The sequence below is a fragment of the Silurus meridionalis genome, chromosome 14 (assembly GCF_014805685.1).
Source record: "Silurus meridionalis isolate SWU-2019-XX chromosome 14, ASM1480568v1, whole genome shotgun sequence".
In the NCBI taxonomy this organism is placed as follows: domain Eukaryota; kingdom Metazoa; phylum Chordata; class Actinopteri; order Siluriformes; family Siluridae; genus Silurus; species Silurus meridionalis.
This window is the reverse complement of record NC_060897.1, coordinates 14,886,262-14,905,172: the sequence shown is the minus strand read 5'-3', so window position 1 is coordinate 14,905,172 and position 18,911 is coordinate 14,886,262. Positions and strand designations below refer to the sequence as shown.

General features: G+C 38.7%; 2 protein-coding genes across 5 annotated transcripts; one reads left to right on the top strand and one right to left on the bottom strand.

The window, feature by feature from the left end:
* Positions 1–369: 369 nt before the first annotated feature.
* Positions 370–8,359, bottom strand: ush1ga (Usher syndrome 1Ga (autosomal recessive)). Of its 2 annotated transcripts, XM_046866643.1 has the most exons (4): positions 7,844–8,356; positions 2,456–2,906; positions 1,539–2,341; positions 370–1,301 (listed from the first exon to the last, which is right to left on the bottom strand). In XM_046866643.1, the coding sequence occupies exons 1-4, from the start codon at positions 8,005–8,007 to the stop codon at positions 1,298–1,300; spliced, it is 1,422 nt and encodes a 473-aa protein (XP_046722599.1). In that variant the 5' UTR covers positions 8,008–8,356; the 3' UTR covers positions 370–1,297. The 2 variants fall into 2 exon arrangements, with proteins under 2 accessions (XP_046722599.1, XP_046722600.1); XM_046866644.1 differs by lacking the exon at positions 370–1,301 and having other exon boundaries at positions 1,535–2,341; positions 7,844–8,359.
* Positions 8,360–10,305: 1,946 nt separating this feature from the next.
* otop2 (otopetrin 2) lies at positions 10,306–18,776 on the top strand. Of its 3 annotated transcripts, none has more exons than XM_046866641.1 (7): positions 10,306–10,345; positions 12,939–13,316; positions 15,558–15,694; positions 15,790–15,848; positions 16,020–16,144; positions 17,072–17,880; positions 18,398–18,776. In XM_046866641.1, the coding sequence occupies exons 2-7, from the start codon at positions 12,944–12,946 to the stop codon at positions 18,566–18,568; spliced, it is 1,674 nt and encodes a 557-aa protein (XP_046722597.1). In that variant the 5' UTR covers positions 10,306–10,345; positions 12,939–12,943; the 3' UTR covers positions 18,569–18,776. The 3 variants fall into 3 exon arrangements, with proteins under 3 accessions (XP_046722597.1, XP_046722596.1, XP_046722595.1); XM_046866640.1 differs by lacking the exon at positions 10,306–10,345 and adding an exon at positions 12,756–12,804; XM_046866639.1 differs by lacking the exon at positions 10,306–10,345 and having other exon boundaries at positions 12,811–13,316.
* The last annotated feature ends 135 nt before the right edge of the window (positions 18,777–18,911 follow it).

The window sequence follows — 18,911 nt, the reverse complement described above, 5'->3', positions numbered from 1 at the left end:
ATGTGTGACGCACGTGCTGTGAGGAGTGTGAGCAGTGAGAAATCTTAATTCCACAATAAGATGTGTACTTATATGTACTAAATTTAAGGGAAGTGTGGGAAATTGGGGAAGCGCTAAATATGGGTTATATAAGTCACAGAGCATGATGGGATGGTAGATGGTAGATCGATTCATATGTTGCAGTTAAACTGTCTGGAAGCATCTGCAGCGGATTCTCCATTCACTTATTTATTACCAGCCAACTATCTAAACAGTTTTGTGCAGGCAGATCTGTATATATTAAAACACACACACACACGTTTATGGTGTTTTGTATTTTAGTGTATTGTGCATTATCTACATAACCACATGACTACAAAATATTTCACTGATACAGCCACATTACAGGTGTTTTATCTTTAATTATGCCCATAATTATAAAAATGTGATACCTTTCTAGTATTAACTTGAATGATTTATTGCAACATTTTATGAAATAATACAAAACACATGGACCAAAGCTATGTACAAGAAACTCCAATGAAAGCTATGTATGTACTGCATACGAAATACACACATATATATATATATATATATATATATATATATATATATATATATATATATATATATATATATATACATATATCAGGATGAATGGTATGCTGTAATATCTCTCTATTAATATGGCATGAGTGCAAAAAACAAAAAGCAATATTTATGTATTACCAAAATACCCATGCCTCAAATCTGTAACAGAAATATGGCTTGATAAATGTAAACTAATGGAGGTCTTAGTACATGCTCACACTGACCTGGAACAACAGTGTTTGCTGCCATGTTTATTGGCGACTTACTGTATAATCTGTGTTTGATATCACTTAAGCAGTGTCTCTCGTGTCAGCTTATTTTTTCTTAATCATAAAAATATCTTATAATACAGTACATTATGCCTAAAATTACAATTTACAGAGATATGTGCATGCACTGGAAGCACAAGACTCGTGCCCCACAGGGGCAGACACATCATTTGAATAATGCTGATAAGATCTGACTTCATCAGGCTTGTCAGCAGGATTTTTCATTATGTATGGCAATCATGGAAGCTCAGCTTGATTCAGCACTTATTCCTGGCATGCATACTTCCTTGTGTGCGCCAGTCAAGGGGGTGCTATTGTCCGTCTGATATTCAAAAATGATTCCTATTCATGCACCACTGATCGTTTACAGTCCACACAAGAGTTACACTTCTGTCTGAATCCCGAATCGAGACGTAGCATTGGTATGGCCGTAATTGTAGAGTAACAAGTCCTTTATGCTATCTGTAAAGAGAAATAGCATAACAAGTGACGTTTGTTTTGAAAAGTCATTTTGAAAAATCAAAAACTCAGCACCATTTTAAAGGTCTACTATGACCATAAGAAAATCTCTATGCAGTTATTGGCAAAATGGAGGCTAATAACAGCAATCCCCGAAAAATGTGGTACTACTGTCATGCTCGCTCTTTGCATGAATTTTCAACATAAATAATTTAGGGAACAACATGGGAGTCAACTTACAACTCTGTGTCTTCCATGCTGTCAGGATCCTCAATGGCATCCAGGCGTCTCTTACACGCATCGATGATCTTTTTACGGGGACCCAGGGGAATGTGGATGCTTTTGAGGTCGTTGTCGGAGCACAGCAGCAGGGCATCCAGGTCGATTTTCTCTCGCTTAAAAATAGGAATGAACTCGTTCATGAACTGGGCAGCCAGGAACACCTCAAGTGTACTGCTCTCTGGCTCATCGTCATCATCCAATCCCAATTCTACTTCATCCCAGGGAAGCTCCTCCATGTTCCTTGCCTGGAGGCTTCGAGCACTGCCAATACTATCCTCATCTACACTAGAAGATCGATGAAGACGGCTGCGTAGACGGACATTTGGTTCCCTTCCACTGCCGGCTATGCTGCCCTCGTCACGAGAGCCTATGCCAAAGAGTCCCCCACTCACGTAGTTCCGCCGAAAGACCATGGTACCCAGGCCTGGGCGGTTAAAAAGTGAGTCATGGCCCGAGTCGGTGCTGATCTCTGAGTGGTCCATGTCTGGCCCGTGAAGGTCTGGCTCGCTGATGGCACGCGAGATGGCATCTTCGTTGTCCCGTGGGAACATATCACGGACGTTTCGCCGACCCCGGTCTTTTGGGTGTATGTAGGTACCCTGCTTTAGGAACATGACATCATTACCCAGCTGTAGACCGGAAAGAGAGCGCACACTCTTCCTCCCATCCTCATAGATCTTGAAGGTCCCATCACCCTGCTTCTTCTTTTCCAACTTCTTCTGGATCTTCGTTTTACCCCTGGCTGTGGCATGGAGGGTAGCCTAGGACATTGGAAATTAAAATGCTGGCTTTGAGCTTTAATTCTTGTTTAGCTTTATGATTACTCGGAGAGACTACACAAAGAAAACTGACACACAAAGACAAATGAGGCTGACCTGTGAGTATGGCACGCTGGTGGCAGTGTTTAAGGGGTGCAGCTTGCGGCTAAAAGTGCTGCTGGTGTAGCTGGAGAAGCTCATTGCATCCGAAAGAGAAGCATCCGTGGCTTCCTTCTGGAACCTGCGCTCCATGCGACGGTGGTGCTTGTGCTGCATCTTGACGCAGTCTTTGATGCGACGCTCAGCATCCCGGAAGGCTCTGTCTTTCAACTTGGCCACCAGCTTGGGGTTGAGAGCTGTCTGCTTGGCAGCAATGGAGTCCAGGTATCGTACACAGTCCATGTGGTTTTTAGTGGCAGCCATGTCCAGAGGTGTGTGGTAATCATTGTCTAGACACCACGTGTTTGCACCAAAGGACACTAGGAAGGACAGGCAGTTGAGATGGCCATTGGAAGCGGCCAGGTGGAGCGGCGTGTTTCCCCATATGTCACACTTGTCAGGATTCCCACTAAAACAGTAGCAGGGAAGACAAACAACCAGTAAAAAAAAAAATCCAGGAAGACACTTTGCACTGCAACTTCTGGCTTGATTTGTCGGCTGGCATAAGGAAGTAATTCCTTTGTGAAAACGGTATGGAGTACAGTTGAGAGATTACCTGAAGATATTACCAACATAGGACCAGGTTGTACTTTAATTGTCCTTCAAAACTCTACCATTGTCTTTAAAAGATGCACAGGATCAGAGAAGATAATGAATTATTTATAATATTATTATATGGAGGTGTTTGACTATGTCGGAGTATTATTATAATGAAATGGTCATTAACAACATTGGCAAATAGAAATATGCAACAAAATCTTGCTTAAGAACAATCTCTGGAATCCCACAGAGACATTAATACCCCCTACTGTACTTGCCCCTATTACAGACTATGATTCATTGTTCACAACCTGTGACCGAAGGTTCATCGCCAATGGAGCTGAACCGGAGTTCTGGGACAGTATGTGTTATTTGACCCTCGGCTTGCCTGGTTAGTAACTCTATGAGTATCTTCTTGCAGGGAAGACCGGTAGGATTGCACTTACGGTGATGTCACCTGAATTCCTTTTCACAGATGTATAGCCACAGAAAACAGACAAATAACAGATATCACTGAATGGTGGCAAAACCAGACAGCTTTTATGTCTCTGATAACATGTTCTCTGACTCAGACCGGTAACAGTGTTTTTCTTCTCTTCAGGAAGCTCAGTGCAGTTTCTCATTTATAACTTTGAGATAGGTATCAAGTTCAAACCAATCCAAATGAGTGCAGTCAAACAAGATATGACATCGACATTGACAGTAATACTTTAAATAAATGAATTCTAGAAACTTCAGTGCCAAAACTTTCACAACACAATTTCTCTTAAAAGATGATTCACAGCTGCCTTCGTACACTGAAAACATCCTGTACTTTTCCTAGTCAAGTTTACAGGATGCAGTAAAGACTACATCGAAAGACTAATCTTTCTTTATTGAGCACATGACCATCGCAAATAACTGGAAACAAACCAACCAACTAAGAAATGGTGCAATTGTATGATTGAATTAACGTAGCATTTTAGAAATAATACAAATACAGGTGATTTATTTTCAGAAATATTACTTTTGAATTTGTCAAAAATTCAAAGTTTTGACTTGCTTATTACATACACTATATGGACAGAGGTTTGTGGACACCAGACCATAATATTCATATGTGCTTTTTCAAACATCCAATTCCAAATTTAGTCCCCATTTGCTGTTATAATAACATTCACTCTTCTAGGGAGTTGTTCCACTGGACTTTGGAGTGTGGATGTAAAGGTTTATGCTCATTCACTCACAGGGGTGTTAGAAAAGTCAAGTACTGATGTATGATGAGGATGTCTGGGGTGCAGTCTGGGGTCCCCTGATTCAAGTAAATGAAAAATGTACTGATACTGCCTACAAAGATGTCCAATACAATAGTGTTCCACCTACTTTATTAAGCAACATGTTTGGAGTAAAGGTACTTGTGCTTTAATAAAAGCACAAAATGCTATTAATTTAAAGTTTTCTATGCTCTATACATCTACATACATGACTATATTTATTGGAAGGGAAGTGACCCCACGTTAGCATTTTATTGCAATGAGACTGCTGTGTTCAACTCTTGGCCTGGATCCCACCAGGCTCCGTGTGACTCATACTGCTGTAGCTCCTATTAATACTTTATGGACTCCAGACAAGACCTGGCAGTTGTGCATTATAGATGAGCAAAGCTGCGAGGTTTTCACAGATGTCAGTGAACCTGTGTGCAGCACTGGACATGGCCAGTACTAGGATTATCCCCTGCTAACTGGTCTGACCCTGATTTCAACCTTCTCTTTGACAGGTTATCGCAGTATCTCAGTTTGCATTTGCAGATCATTTTGATCATCATGAAAGAACAAACAGAATAGGGCTGCTTTTCTGCTGTTGCGATGTGTGTTAAGAAGTTCAGGACATTTGAGCAAAGGGGTTTGTCATGACTGGCTGAAAAAAGAACCCCTTTGCAGATGTTATACAACTGTTCTAGAATGGGAAAAGAGTGGGCTTTTGCGTAACAACTCCCACATTTTTAACCTGCACCGTTTGTGTACAGTAAAGAGAAGAGCTCAAAAACAACTCTAATGAAGCTTACAGAGAACACTGTATCTCGTGCGGTCATCATTACCCAAGTGCCTGGTGAGATAGATTGTGCTATAAAACCGGTCACTTGATCGGACGTCTATACTGTAATCTCAAAAGTGCTGACTGCTATATGATCCAGTACAGACTGTAAATGTCTGCTTTAATGACATTAGTGGTTTATGCCTCAATAAATTAAGCTGGGAAAACAGACTTTTCTGTCTTGTGCTTTGTGTTATAGACTTGTCTCATATTATGGCTGTGGTGGGAACTCATGCCATGGCTCCTGGCATGCACTGTGTCCTGGCATGCATTTCCTGAAAGACAAAAGAGAACATGCCCAAGAGACCAGCACACCAAAGGAACCTACCGTAATTGCTCCCGTTACCAGCGTGGAGGTGTGTTGAACAGCCTGTGCACATGGCACTTAATACTGGTTTGCATGGAAGAGATCAGATGATAACTGGTGCCTTTCAATAGTTTCCACAGAAGCCAAATTAACCTTTTGAGGACTTTTACCAATTCATCTCTTTCAATGGAACCCTTGGACCAGGAAAGGAAAACTGGTCAGCCAGAAAGATTGCGAAAAAAGGCACTTGTCTGTTGTCTAATAATAACAACCCTTCCCATGTTCTTGTTACAAAAGGTCTGCAGTGGACACCTAAATAAACATCATTATATAACAAACTCTAAATACTTAAATATAAACTTTAAATATAAGTCTACTTGCTGATTCGCTCCAGCAGTGCAGGACTTCTGTTATTTGTCGATGAGACGGGTCAAAAATAGATCTGACATGATTGGTTTACATGCTGCGGTTAATGGTATCATGAATTATTTCTTTAAAATGAAGAACCGCATCCCATATAAACCTTTTAGCTTAAAAGAAAAGTGGATAAGAAGTGTAAAATGACCTGAATGATATAATGTACTGTCAGACACGTGATAGATTGGATAATAACCGGATATTTTTTGCGTTGGAACAGGTCGTAAACTGAAGAGGGACATCATGGTCAATGTTCAGTTCTTCGGGAACGTGGCATTCTTCCATACTATACTGCTTGTTGAAATAGTAGTATGCGTTGCATTAACCTGATAGTATGCAAATACAACAGTTGTGATCATCTTTGACCAATTATGTAGTTAGATTTTTGCTGTTAGAAAGACAGGCTACTATTATAACACAGGATACTGCTTAGTAAGGCAATATGCTGATGCAACATCAAACCACTGATTAATATAGTAATATGCAGTTACCACAAAAAAACTATAATTTCAATACAGGCTACCATTTAGTATTGGCAGGCTACTGTTTTAGCATAGGCTAAAATTTAGCACAATAGTTTTGTACACCATTATAATAGCTCAGTACGGTTTTGACCTTGGCTACTGTTTAGTGTGCTACTATTTAAAAGTTACAATGGCAGATTATTCTATTTAGTATGGAAGCATGGAGATGTGACATCAGAATAACATTTTAGCCTAGTCATTAGTACGAAATATGCTTAAAAGAGTAGCGTACTGTTACAAGCGCAGTGAAGTATATTTTGAAATAGGCTGCTATTTAATATTGAAGAATGTTGTGTTCTTTCAACCTATTCTGCAGACTACAGTACACTATTATGCTGTTACAGTGGCAGTGTGCTAACTGACAGAGGATGCTATTTAATATGGCAGAATATTGTTTTAACCTGGCCTAATATTTAGAATGGTACTATGTAATTACCATGGCAGTGTACTGTTTGAACCTGGCTTATTATATAGTATGGTAGTACGCAATTACAATGGCAGAGTACTGTTTTGGCAGAGCCTACTATTTAGTATGGTAGTATGCAATTACAAGGGCAGAGTATTGTATTAACCTGGCCTACTATTTAGTATAGTAGTATGCAATTACAAGGGCAGAGTATTGTATTAACCTGGCCTACTATTTAGTATAGTAGTATGCATATGGCTAGTGGTTAGTATGTTAGTGTGCTGTTACAATGGCAGAATATTATTTTAACCTCACCTACTATTTATTATGGTAGCATGCAATTACAAAGGCAAAGCAATGTATTAACCTGACTGACTATTTAGTATGGTAGTTTGCATTTGGCTAGTATTTCGTATGTTAGTGTGCCGTTACAATGGCAGAATATTATTTTAACCTGGCTTACTATTTATTTGATAGCATACAATTACAAAGGCAAAGCAATGTATTAACCTGGCGCCCTACTAAGTATGGTAGTATGCATTGGGCTAGTATTTAATATGATAGTGTGCAATTATAATGGCAGTGCACTGTATTAACCTGGCCTACTGTTTATTATAGTAGTATAGATTCACAATGGCAGAGTACTGTTTTAACCTGGCCTATTATTTATTATGGTAGTATGCAATTACATAGGCAAAGCAATGTATTAACCTGGCTGACTATTTAGTATGGTAGTATGCATGTGGCTAGTATTTAGTATGTTAGTGTGCCGTTACAATGGCAGAATATTATTTTAACCTGGCCTACTATTTAATATGGTAGCATGCAATTACAAAGGCAAAGCAATATATTAACCTGGCGCACTACTAAGTATGGTAGTATGCATTGGGCTAGTATGTAGTATGATAGTGTACCGTTACAATGGCAGAGAACTGTATAGAGACTGTTCAGTGCGGTGCTATGCAGATGTACTGCATATATTCGAGCTCCTCGGTTTCCTGCAGAACTGGCACTCGTTTAAACTAATTCTTTAAGCTCTGAAAGAGAGAAGCAGGTGTAAGCTGAAGCGAAAAGCTTACCCTCTCGCCACAATGAGTCTGAGCGCGTCCAGGTTGCCGTGGTACGCGGCCCAGAGTGTCGGTGTCATGCCATCTTCGTCCGGCGCGTTCAGGTCCTTCCGCGTGGCCTCTTTTAGCAAGTCCAGGTAGCCGTCCCGCGCTGCCCTGTGGTACTTGTCATTCATGTTGCTCTCGAACTTCGGCCTCCATTATGCTTGAGGTTTTTCACTCCAGGGCTCAGTCATCAGCACCGGACCACAGTCAGCTGTCTCTATACAGGCCTTGTGTACGGAGCGGCCCGGGGAACGCTCGCGACGGTTTCCATGGACACCGTAGACGCAAGCGCCCCCGGGGGCGTGGCCTGGGCAGCGGCGTGGTCCTCCTGTACGCGCGGATCAGTGAGATCCCATCAGTGATATTTACCACGACCTTATGGAAAAGATCATGCAATTTGTAGGCACAAAATGAGCACGAGACAAAACGGGCCCGTGACGTGTAAAGTGACCATCACTGAAAAGAGTATATAAAGTGTTTCAGTGACACTGGGTATGGAAATTAACACGCCTACATGACTATTAACCTAATAGCATGCAGCCTAAACCGTTCCTCAGACTGCTGGGCTGTGACCGGATCCTTGAAGAAAGATTCATGATCCATGAAGTTACTGAGAAACTTAAGGACTATGAGGATGAGTTCAGACTGTAATTTAATATAAACAGTTCACTACAATGAGTTAGAGCTGCAATTTGCATAGACAGTTCTGCATTTAATCACCTAACACTGAACAGTACACATCAACAATGATGGATCTATTATAAAAATACATTTGGAGACACCCAGATGAGGATGTGTTCCTTTTTCAGTCTGGTTCCTCTGAACCTCTGGTTTCTTCCTCATTCCATTTCAGGGAGTTTTTAATTGCCATTGTCGCCACTGGCTCACTCTTTATGGATAAACTTATAGTCACTAAATTTATAAATTAAAATTTTATAACCTATTAATCTCTGTAAAGCTGCTTTAGGACAATGTCCATTTTGTAAAGCGGTACACAAATACAACTGAATTTAATTGAATCTCGCTACAGCGTTTGCCAGAAGGCACCGTGGAGAATAGTTTGTTTACTGGATCTAAGGTGATTTTTGTGAACTTTCCTCACACTGGGTTTCTTGGTGATTGTCCTGTATTATCAGTGTGCAGACCAGTGATTCAAAATGATCGAGGGTTTGAGTGTGTAAACACAAAGACAAACAATAAATGGTAGATTAACTAAAAAAGAAAAAGTATGTATATTGATATACAAAACATAAAATAAAGGACAGAATTGTGTAACAAACATTGATTTACTGTTACCTCTTTGGTGTCGTTTATTTTTTATATTATTTTCCTCTCATTTAATGCTTTTTGACCATTTATAGTTACATTTATAGTTAAAGTTATATAGTTCTCTCACCTGCATACCCTTTTCTCCTTCTTAAAGTTCAGACAAAAGCACAGGGTTTGTCAAATCACAGAGCAATCACAAAGTACAAAGTCTTTCATCCAGTGGTTGAAACCCTAAAGTTACAGCTTTATCTCTGGCTGTTAGAAAGCACTGATACACGAGCTTCTAGAAAGGTTAAATAAACATAATCCTAGAGTAAACTTCACCATGTCAATGACAATAAATTTTGAGTTGGTGATTAACAACATTTTTAATCAGATAATTATCATAATTTATTCATTAGGAATCCCTGTTAATTACCTATTACAATTATGTATTACAAATAGACATTTACACGATGTAAATCATAGTCACCAAGCTGCCACTCTTGGGCTCTTGAGCAAGGCCCTTAACCCTCTGTGCTCCAGGTTTGCTATATCATGGTTGACTCTGTGCTTTGACCCCATGTTCCAATCAAGCTGGCATATGCAAATAATTTTTTTACTGTGTTGTAATGTATGTGTGACAAATAATATCTATTCTATTCTATTCTATTCTATTCTATTCTATTCTTATAGCCAGCACAGCTGTTATTAAAAATTAATCCATATTCTGACTCATCAGGTTCAAAACAACTTTGGTATAATTATTTGGTATAAAAATTTTACATAACTAATAATCACAATAGACATCTTTAAAAAATTATACTTAAGCTCAGCAGTCATTTAGAGCAGAGTTCTGCAGAAAGAGAAAAAAGCTGAATGATATATTCTGGCATCAGTCATGGCTGAAAATTATTCAGAGTATTTTGACCTAACATTAACCTGCAATGTACTGTAATGTTCCTCATTGTTAGCTGTAATCTTATATGTCTCCATGTATAATTATAGCTACACTTCCAGCAATTATGCCATAAACTGTGATCCTAAATGGATGATATATGGTCATGCATGAAAGTACGATAGATATTTTTCATCTTTATTTATTACAGTGTCTTTTTGTGTCTTGTTGGCTGTAAATCTTTTTAATCCTGTGAACATATATAAACAATGAGCATGGCAATTTCCTCTTTATTGGAGGCTCTACAGCAGACGCTGTTTCAGGTAAGATTTGCGAACAAATGTATGCAAATATTTTTTCTATGTGTTGAAAACCAACTGCTGTAAAATAATTGTAACAAATTCAGCACAACGCAAACAATATTTCTTATGTAATGTGCTTAATGTCACATTAGCAGTGATGCGTTTTTTTATGTAAAATGAATGCAAGTCAGATTCACTCCCTTGATGATGTACATGGTGTATATAATGCATGGGTGCAATATCAATAATAATTAAAGCCTGCTATTCGAATTGGCTTATATAAACATGGTGGTTGAATAGTCTGTTTTCTTTGCAAAATACAAGAGAACAGGTTTCTTTCTTAAATGTTATCGATGCTCAGTTGAAAAATAACCTCACAGGTCAAACAGTGTTATCAAACTGACCATTTCATTTAATCTGGTTCACACCTCTGCATGTTAGAACAGTTTCAGTAGTACAAAGCCACATTTAAAGAGTTCTTTGTTCGGTGTTTCACATACTGCAGAGTTAGCTTGGTCTTTCTGCGGTTTATTCGAACGTGCAGCAACAAATGAAAAAAATAATCTTCATTTGGGTTTTAGCTTTAAAAGTGTTTTATCATCCAAAAGGTTCAAAGTTTCTGTGGGTCAGAATACCGTCCCATTTCCTCTTAACTGCATGCTGTTAAGATCAGTGACAACTGAACAAGAGTGAGAGAAAAATGTAATTGTACACTGTGCATCTCCATGAAAAAAAATCTTCTAACAGTAAAAGAATAAGCACTTCATTGTTCAGAAAGCATTTATCAGACAGAAGCTTATCAGTATAAAAGTTGGTTGATTTTACAATTAATCATTCATTCACTGCTATCTATAGCGTTAGAAATTGAGTGAAGTCTTATGAAATACCATATGACTGATGCAAGTCAAATTATGATGCTTTCTAGCTTCTATTTTAGTGAACAGGACAACACAAACATGAAGCAGTTGTCCAGGAACATTGGCTGTTACCTGGCCAAAAAATGTGCTTCACTCACACACTTTTAGGTTTTCAAGGAATATTTCAGAATAACATATAGTATATCACCTTTATCAGATTTACACTATATTATTGGTCCACATGTAGGGACAAGCAAAAATTCCTGTATCTGGCATCTTTATTAATGAATAAAGAAAACATGAACAGAATGGATAAGTAAAGAATTAGAGCATTTGAAATGGTCTGATTTGCCTCCTTGTTTAAAAACATTCAAGACTTTATCTTATTAATTAATAAATGCTTTTTAAAATTCAACTTATTTATACACTGTAAAAGTTGTAATGTTAAATGACCATAGACCACAGACAATATATATTACATACATTAAAGGAGACACCACATAGGTGTCTATTTAGGGCTGGAAATTTTGCTTAGTGTTAGGTGCCATAGTTTACCGTATGCCTCTATCCTGACTGAGATTATGAAAGATGAGGGGGTGAGAGGTTTATTACTTAGAAAAAACACCTTTTGGCCAAAGGGCATCAGGTTTCCTGTAACATCCCATACTTTACAAAAAAGTCTTTAAAGACTAATAAATCCTTCAACTCTCAGGGACTCATTTGTGGTTTGTGATTTTTTTCTCGTTAGTTATTCAGTTGACACACTTTTTAATCCAGTGTGATTTCGAAATGATGAACAATGCAAGTGCATAGCTGTATGACTAGAAAAAGGGGTTGTATGAAAAACAGACAAAGCCACCAGACAAGAGGGTTGGAAAAAAATGCTAGTGCTCAGGTGTTTTTAAATGTGCATTATGAAGCATACTATATAGTTTGTGATATATTTTACAATTTATCTAAAACTTGAATGAATGAATGAACGAATGAATAAACTAACGAATAAGTAAGAAAGAAAGAAAGAAAGAAAGAAAGAAAGAAAGAAAGAAAGAAAGAAAGAAAGAAAGAAAGAAAGAAAGAAAGAAAGAAAGAAAGAAAGAAAGAAAGAAAGAAAGAAAGAAAGAGGTGTTTGATGTAACAAAAAAACAGACATCAGGCAAAATCTACAAATCTACAGCAAAAATTATTGAAATGTGACAAATATATTACACTGTTTACCCATTATTATTATTATTATTATTATTATTATTATTATTATTATTATTATTGTTATTATTATTATTATTGTTATTGTTATTCTTCTTCTTCTTCTTCTTCTTCTTCTTCTTCTTCTTATTTTTTTATTTTTTTATTATCATTTTGCATTTTTTTTACATGCACTTTTTGACCTGCTTAAGTTAATTATACTCCAAACGTCTTGTCTTCTTTGAATTTTGACAAATGGGTTTACAAAAACTTTTGAAATCACTTGTAAACATTTTGTTACTGATACGGAGAATTGTGAAAATACCATAAACGCATAAAAATGTAGGATATTGTAAGCCGGTCCACGCCTCGCATGACGTGTCACGTGCGATTAGTGACGTGCACAGATGTTGCAAACCGTTATATTACCTGCGCTGCCATGTGAGAGCTACTGCCCGTTTTTTTAATATTCCAATCACAACTTTGAAGAATCGCACCAATGCACTTCAGCAACCTGAAGCTCGATGTGCACGAGCTGAACATACACATTCATTGTCCACTGTCTTTCGATGCAGGCAGGATGAGCACCAAAGAGGAGCCTGAGCTCGAGAGTCAGATCGCCACTATCCAGCATGCAGGGACGCACATCGCGCGGGCGACGCGCTCGGCCAGCATCGCCCTGTCCTCCACGGGCTCGTGGAGAGACTCGTCGCGCAGCTGGGGCTGGCTGCTCTCCGGCGCCGTGCTCGTCAACGTGCTCGTGCTCGGGTGCGCCCTCGTCAGCGCCAGCGTGTTTAACGAGAAGCACATAACCACCGTGCACCTGCAGGTCTACCTCGTGGTGCTGATCGTCTTCACCACCGCCTGGATGGTCTTCTATAAAGCGTACACGTGCCGCGAGGAAGAGGCCGTGCTCTACAAAGACACGCACGCAGGACCCGTGTGGCTCAGAGGTAAGCTGGGTTTCTCTACCATGTAAACACCACCCACATTGTTGAAAGAGTTTGTTGTTGTTGTTCAGAACATCTGTACACCTGCTTATCGTGGAGAAAATTCTTGAAGAACGCATGTTTATTTGTAATATATACATGAGTGTTAAGAGGGTAAAGGGCCTGGCACAAGGGCCCGACAGTGGCAGCTTGGCAGTGCTGGGGCATGCTCCTTCTTGCAGAACCAAAAGTCCAGGGGTGTAGAGCTGGACCAAATCCAACTTCACCTATACACACGACATACAACCCAAAACACAAAGTGTCTAGTTGTCTCCACCTTCTGAATTCCATTGAGGTGGGAGAAATTGATCATGTCCCACTTCAGCCAGTGATGTAGAAGCAGCACAATGCATAAAATTATGCAGATGCAGGAAAAGAACATCGGTTTGCATTAAATATCTGAATTTTTTTAACACAGTGGATTAGCCATGGTATGGTTATTGATGATAAACTGTCTGGTTTAAGTATTTCAGAAGCTGATCTTCCAGGAATTTTATATACACAACAATCTCTAGCGTTGAAAGATCCCAGTGAGTGGCAGTTCTGCCGTTGTTTTTATGTGGGGTTTATGTCTATGGTAACTTGAATAACCACTCTTACAACTACGGTTAGCATGAAAGCAGTTCCCGAACACTGAATATGTTGAAGTTAATGGTACTCTTGTGTTCACTGTTATTCAATAGCTAAAGCGAAGATCAGGTGTATGCAATGGAGGTGCAGATGTCTGTATTTTGCTGAAGAAGGCTGGAACGATTCCTCGAGTAAATCGAGTAATTCAAAGACAAAAAATTAATCGAGGCAAATTAATTTACCTCAATGCTTCGTTTAGTTTATTTAACTACACACGGAACACTGCGTTTTTTCCATGGACACACATTATTACTGACACACCACCTGCTAAACTCTGGAGCACTCTGGACAGTTAAACACTATGGACGCTTGTTTCTGCCAGATGAAAACATAGTTTGCCTAATTCCGAATTTTTTCCTCATAATTCCGAATTTACTTCTCTCAATTCTCTTTTTTTTTTTTTTGTTGCCAATCAGGCATTGTCACCCCCTCTGTAGTGCCAGAAATGTTTACTCATGAAAATCAAATAGGCTACAATCAATAGAATCGCATGGTATTAAACTAAGCATCCGAACCCTGGAAAGAACAAGTCAGATGAAGCAGAAGTGGCCTCGTTCATACACCAACAGCCTCAAACTTCAGGCCAACATGGATACCAGTGGATGCACCAGAAATGTTAGTGTTTACAAGAAATAAAGTCGGAATTGCGAGATAAAAAAATCGGAATAAGGCAAAAAAACATTTATTTATGTGGCGGAAAAGGGCTACCATAAGATTCATGTTAAAGAAAACGACAAAGTTTCCAAAAAGTTCAGCATCAATTGAAACTAAGAGAACACAGTACTGTGAGTTTACCTTTTTTATTTTATTTATTTATTAATTTTTTTAAGTCATTTGAAATAGATTCCTATATTTGTATTTATATATTTGCATTTTGATGTGATATGGCAATTAAATGCATTAAATGGGTTTAGTTTTCACAGATATTCTTGTATTCAATTCCAGAAATTAAAATGTTATTTTTTTCTAAAAAGGAAACAATTTATTTGTAAATTTAAAGAGACTCATTTTATTTCCTCTTGTATTTTAGCATTGCTCTTTAATAAAGAAAAAGTACTTCTTATTCGTTTACTCGATTAATCGATGGAATAATCGGTAGAATACTCGATTACTAAAACAATCGATAGCTGCTTAGGAAAGTGTTCATGACTTTGTGGTTTGTTTCCCTGATGTTCAACAACATTAATTGTAACTATAATCTAACAATAAAAGTATGATGACAGAAAATATTGTTACACTTCATTCTAGTAGTTATAGTCTGCAGGCTACAAAGAGCTGACACTCCTTCCAAAGATAAAAATAAGCATCTCCACAGAACACAATCTTTTTTTTATGTTAAATTCAAATTTTTTTAATCATGTTAAATTAATACAATTTATCTGGAACAGTGACTGAGAAACAACTAAAGGTTAAGTGTTATTAAAATGAAAAAATGTTAGAACAAGCACTACTCTCAGAGGTGTGAATCTTTAGACAAATAAACACCTTGTGGCTCCTCATATTTGAGAATTTATCAGTATTGAGATATCCCATACTCCACAGTAAATAAATGGTCTGCTTATGCCTCTTCATTAGGTGGCTTGGTGCTGTTTGGTATCTGCAGCTTAATCATGGACGTTTTTAAGATCGCCTTTTACGTGGGTCACATTCACTGTGACTCACCTGTGAAAATCGTCTTCCCCACTGTGCAAGCCATGTTTATTCTGGTGCAGGTGAGGTGCCCACAGACCACTAAATAATGCCATTGCTCTGTTCACTGTATTATTTGTAACCAATTTTGTGAATCTGATTTCCTTCTACATTACAGACATACTTTCTCTGGCTCCACGCCAAGGACTGTGTCCAAGCACAGAGGAACGTAACTCGGTAAGTGTGGCAGTAGTGTTTTAATTATTCGCTGCAAATGGTAGAGCTGTTAATGTGATCCAGTGTCTGGCTGAGGCATTTGTGACAATATAAGATGCACTTCTGAACTATAGAGACCCTTCAATGATGCTGTGCTTTAGAAGTTAAGATTGGTCTTCTGTGTTTGTCTAGCTCTGGGCTGATGCTCACCTTGGCCACAAACCTGATGCTATGGATGTCAGCAGTGACAGATGAATCTCTCCATCAAACAGTGTATCCCAATGATACCCTTGGCCTCAGGGGTCTCTCAATTAGAGGTAGGCTTTTTCCATCGTTATATGCTCGAATAAGTTATTTACTTACACTAGTTTGTGTTCATTCTTTTTTAATAATATATACTCAACATGGGTTTAAGTTAAAATTTCTAGGCCTGCAGCTGCACAAGCTGTTTATTGTTACTTTAAAATACAGTTTTAATGAGTAATGATTTCATTTAATTGTCCAGACAGGGGGAAGTGCTATGCAACAAAGCTTTTCCAGGGTATAGAGTTTGGTGGTGTGCAATTTTGTGGTCAATATTAATTCATAAACTGCTTAAAGCTAGATTTTTTAATTGGGAAACATATAAGGTCATGCTTCTGTGCCATTGTAAGACATAAAAATTGTTTATTTTCAAGTCAAGCAAATCATTATGAACTAATAAAATGATTTAATGCTACTTAGGGCAACTAATGTATGATGATTAATGCTAGTAAGTTGTAGATGCTAGGGCAAAGAACATGCCAATACTGAAGGATCTTATGGTACTCACAACCTGAAACTCATTTTGTGTAGCTGCATATTCCACATGGATATACTACACAACCAAGTTAGAATCATACTCTTTCTCAAGTGGATATCTTTTGGATACTGTAGCTTCATACCTGAGAATAGCTACTATAATCATAAATTATATGACGCTCATACATAACATACTATTGGTTGACTTTATAGTATACACTTATGGTAATGACCTGTAATCCCACTATCTGGTGTTAATAGATCAACCTTTGTGGCTGGTTACAGTCTTGAGTTTTTGCTGTCTCAGGGTGTTTATGTCCAACAATGTCCACTTTGGCATTTACATTAGGAAGTAAGGATTCTGTTCTGCAATGTCCTTTAAACCAGGTCCATTGTCCAAAAAAAAAATAAAAAATGCAAAAGTAACATCATTCCAATTTTAAAATCATTCCTATATTTTTCAGCTAGTTCTCCTGACGATGGTTGTGTATGCAGCATCACGGCATGCAGCATCTTCGAAGAAGCCTACTATTACCTCTATCCATTCAACATAGAGTACAGCCTGTTTGCCTCGGCCATGACTTATGTAATGTGGAAAAATGTGGGCAGGCTAGTGGATGACCACGGGCATCAAGAGCACCGCTTCCGCATGCGTGATGTACTAATAGGCCCAGCCTGTGGCCTGCTGGTGTTGGTGGCTGGCTTGACCATTTTTGTGGTATATGAGGTTGATGTATCATCTGAAGACAAAGATAAGAAAGAGATGGCTCTCATCTTGTACTATGCTGCCAACACAACCACAGTGGTCCTGATGACTGTGGCAGCAGGAATTGGTTGCGCTATGTACCGGCTGGAGCAGCGTGAGCATGCAGTTGGCAAGAACCCAACACGCAGCCTAGACGTAGGGCTGTTAGTGGGTGCATCTGTAGGCCAGCTCACTGTCTCATACTTCACAGTTGTGGCCGTATTAGCGATTGGTGTGGGAGGCCTGGTCAATGCACTCAACCTGACCTGGAGTGTACTCACTGTAGTCGAGCTTTGTGTACAGAACGTGTTCATCATTGAAGGTTTGCGGCGAGAACCACACCAGGACACACGCCGTGCCAGCATCTTCTCCAATCTGCTTGCTTTGCAAGCGCATGATGAGAGCAGGCGGTCCAGCAACGTGCTCACGCCTCGTGGCTCGATCGCCATCTCGGTCCACAAGCCCCTGCCCTGGAAGAGAAAACTTCTCAAGGAGGTCTCATTGTTCCTGCTGCTTTCAAACATTATTGTGAGTTTCTTTATTTTTATTACATTAGATATTAATAATCAATATAACATATTAAAAACACTTAGCTGATATACCGGTTTCTTCTTCATTTATGCAGTGATCCAAAACAGCCAATCATGTTGCAGCACAAATCATGTAGATTAAGTCAAGTCTTTCATTTAATGTTCAAATCAAACACAAGAACACCCAGTAAACGGTTATTCTACAGGCAGAAATTCCTTGATGAGAAGTCACAGGAGAACAGCCAGACTGGTATTTGACCAGACAGCATTCTCAGATTCTATGCACAAGCCTCATAGATACCAGGCAGTTTAATATTAGAAAAAAAAATGTGTGCCCACTCCTGTTGAAAACAGTGTTCATTCAAGCAGTCTGTGCATCTCTTCCAAAATGTTCTCGAGGTATTTCTGCTTGCAGCCCTGCCGCTCACTGGATGTTTTTTGTTTGCTTTTCACACATTCTTCGTGAACTCTATTTTGAAAGAGCCACATCTAAACATTGTTAATTTTATTTACAGCTTTGGATCATGCCTGCCTTCGGCGCACGGCCACAGTTTGACAACCCACTTGGAGAGCAGTTCTACCAGTTTAGCATGTGGGTGGCTGTGATTAATGTTGGACTGCCTTTCGGGATCTTTTACCGGATGCACTCAGTTGCCAGTCTTTTTGAGGTCTACCTAACCTCCTGAATCTACAGCCTTAGACAATCAAGCTTATATATTATGAAACATTTTTTTGTAAACAACAATATATTTTTTATACTTTTTTTGTTTTTTTATGTTTACTTAAAAACTGATTGAATAGCTTGTATTTCTATTTCTATATAAAGGATTTCTGTATCTTACCTGTAATTGTAGTTTATATGCAGAAGGGTAATAAATGACAGTCTCTTGGTAAGGTGTTGGGTCACCACAAAAACAGTGGTTTGTACACATGAATCAATCTCTAGAATTGTACTGGATGGAGGTACACCATTCTTCCAAAAATTAATCACTCAGTCGATGTTTGCCACTTAAATTTCTCAGTGAGCCA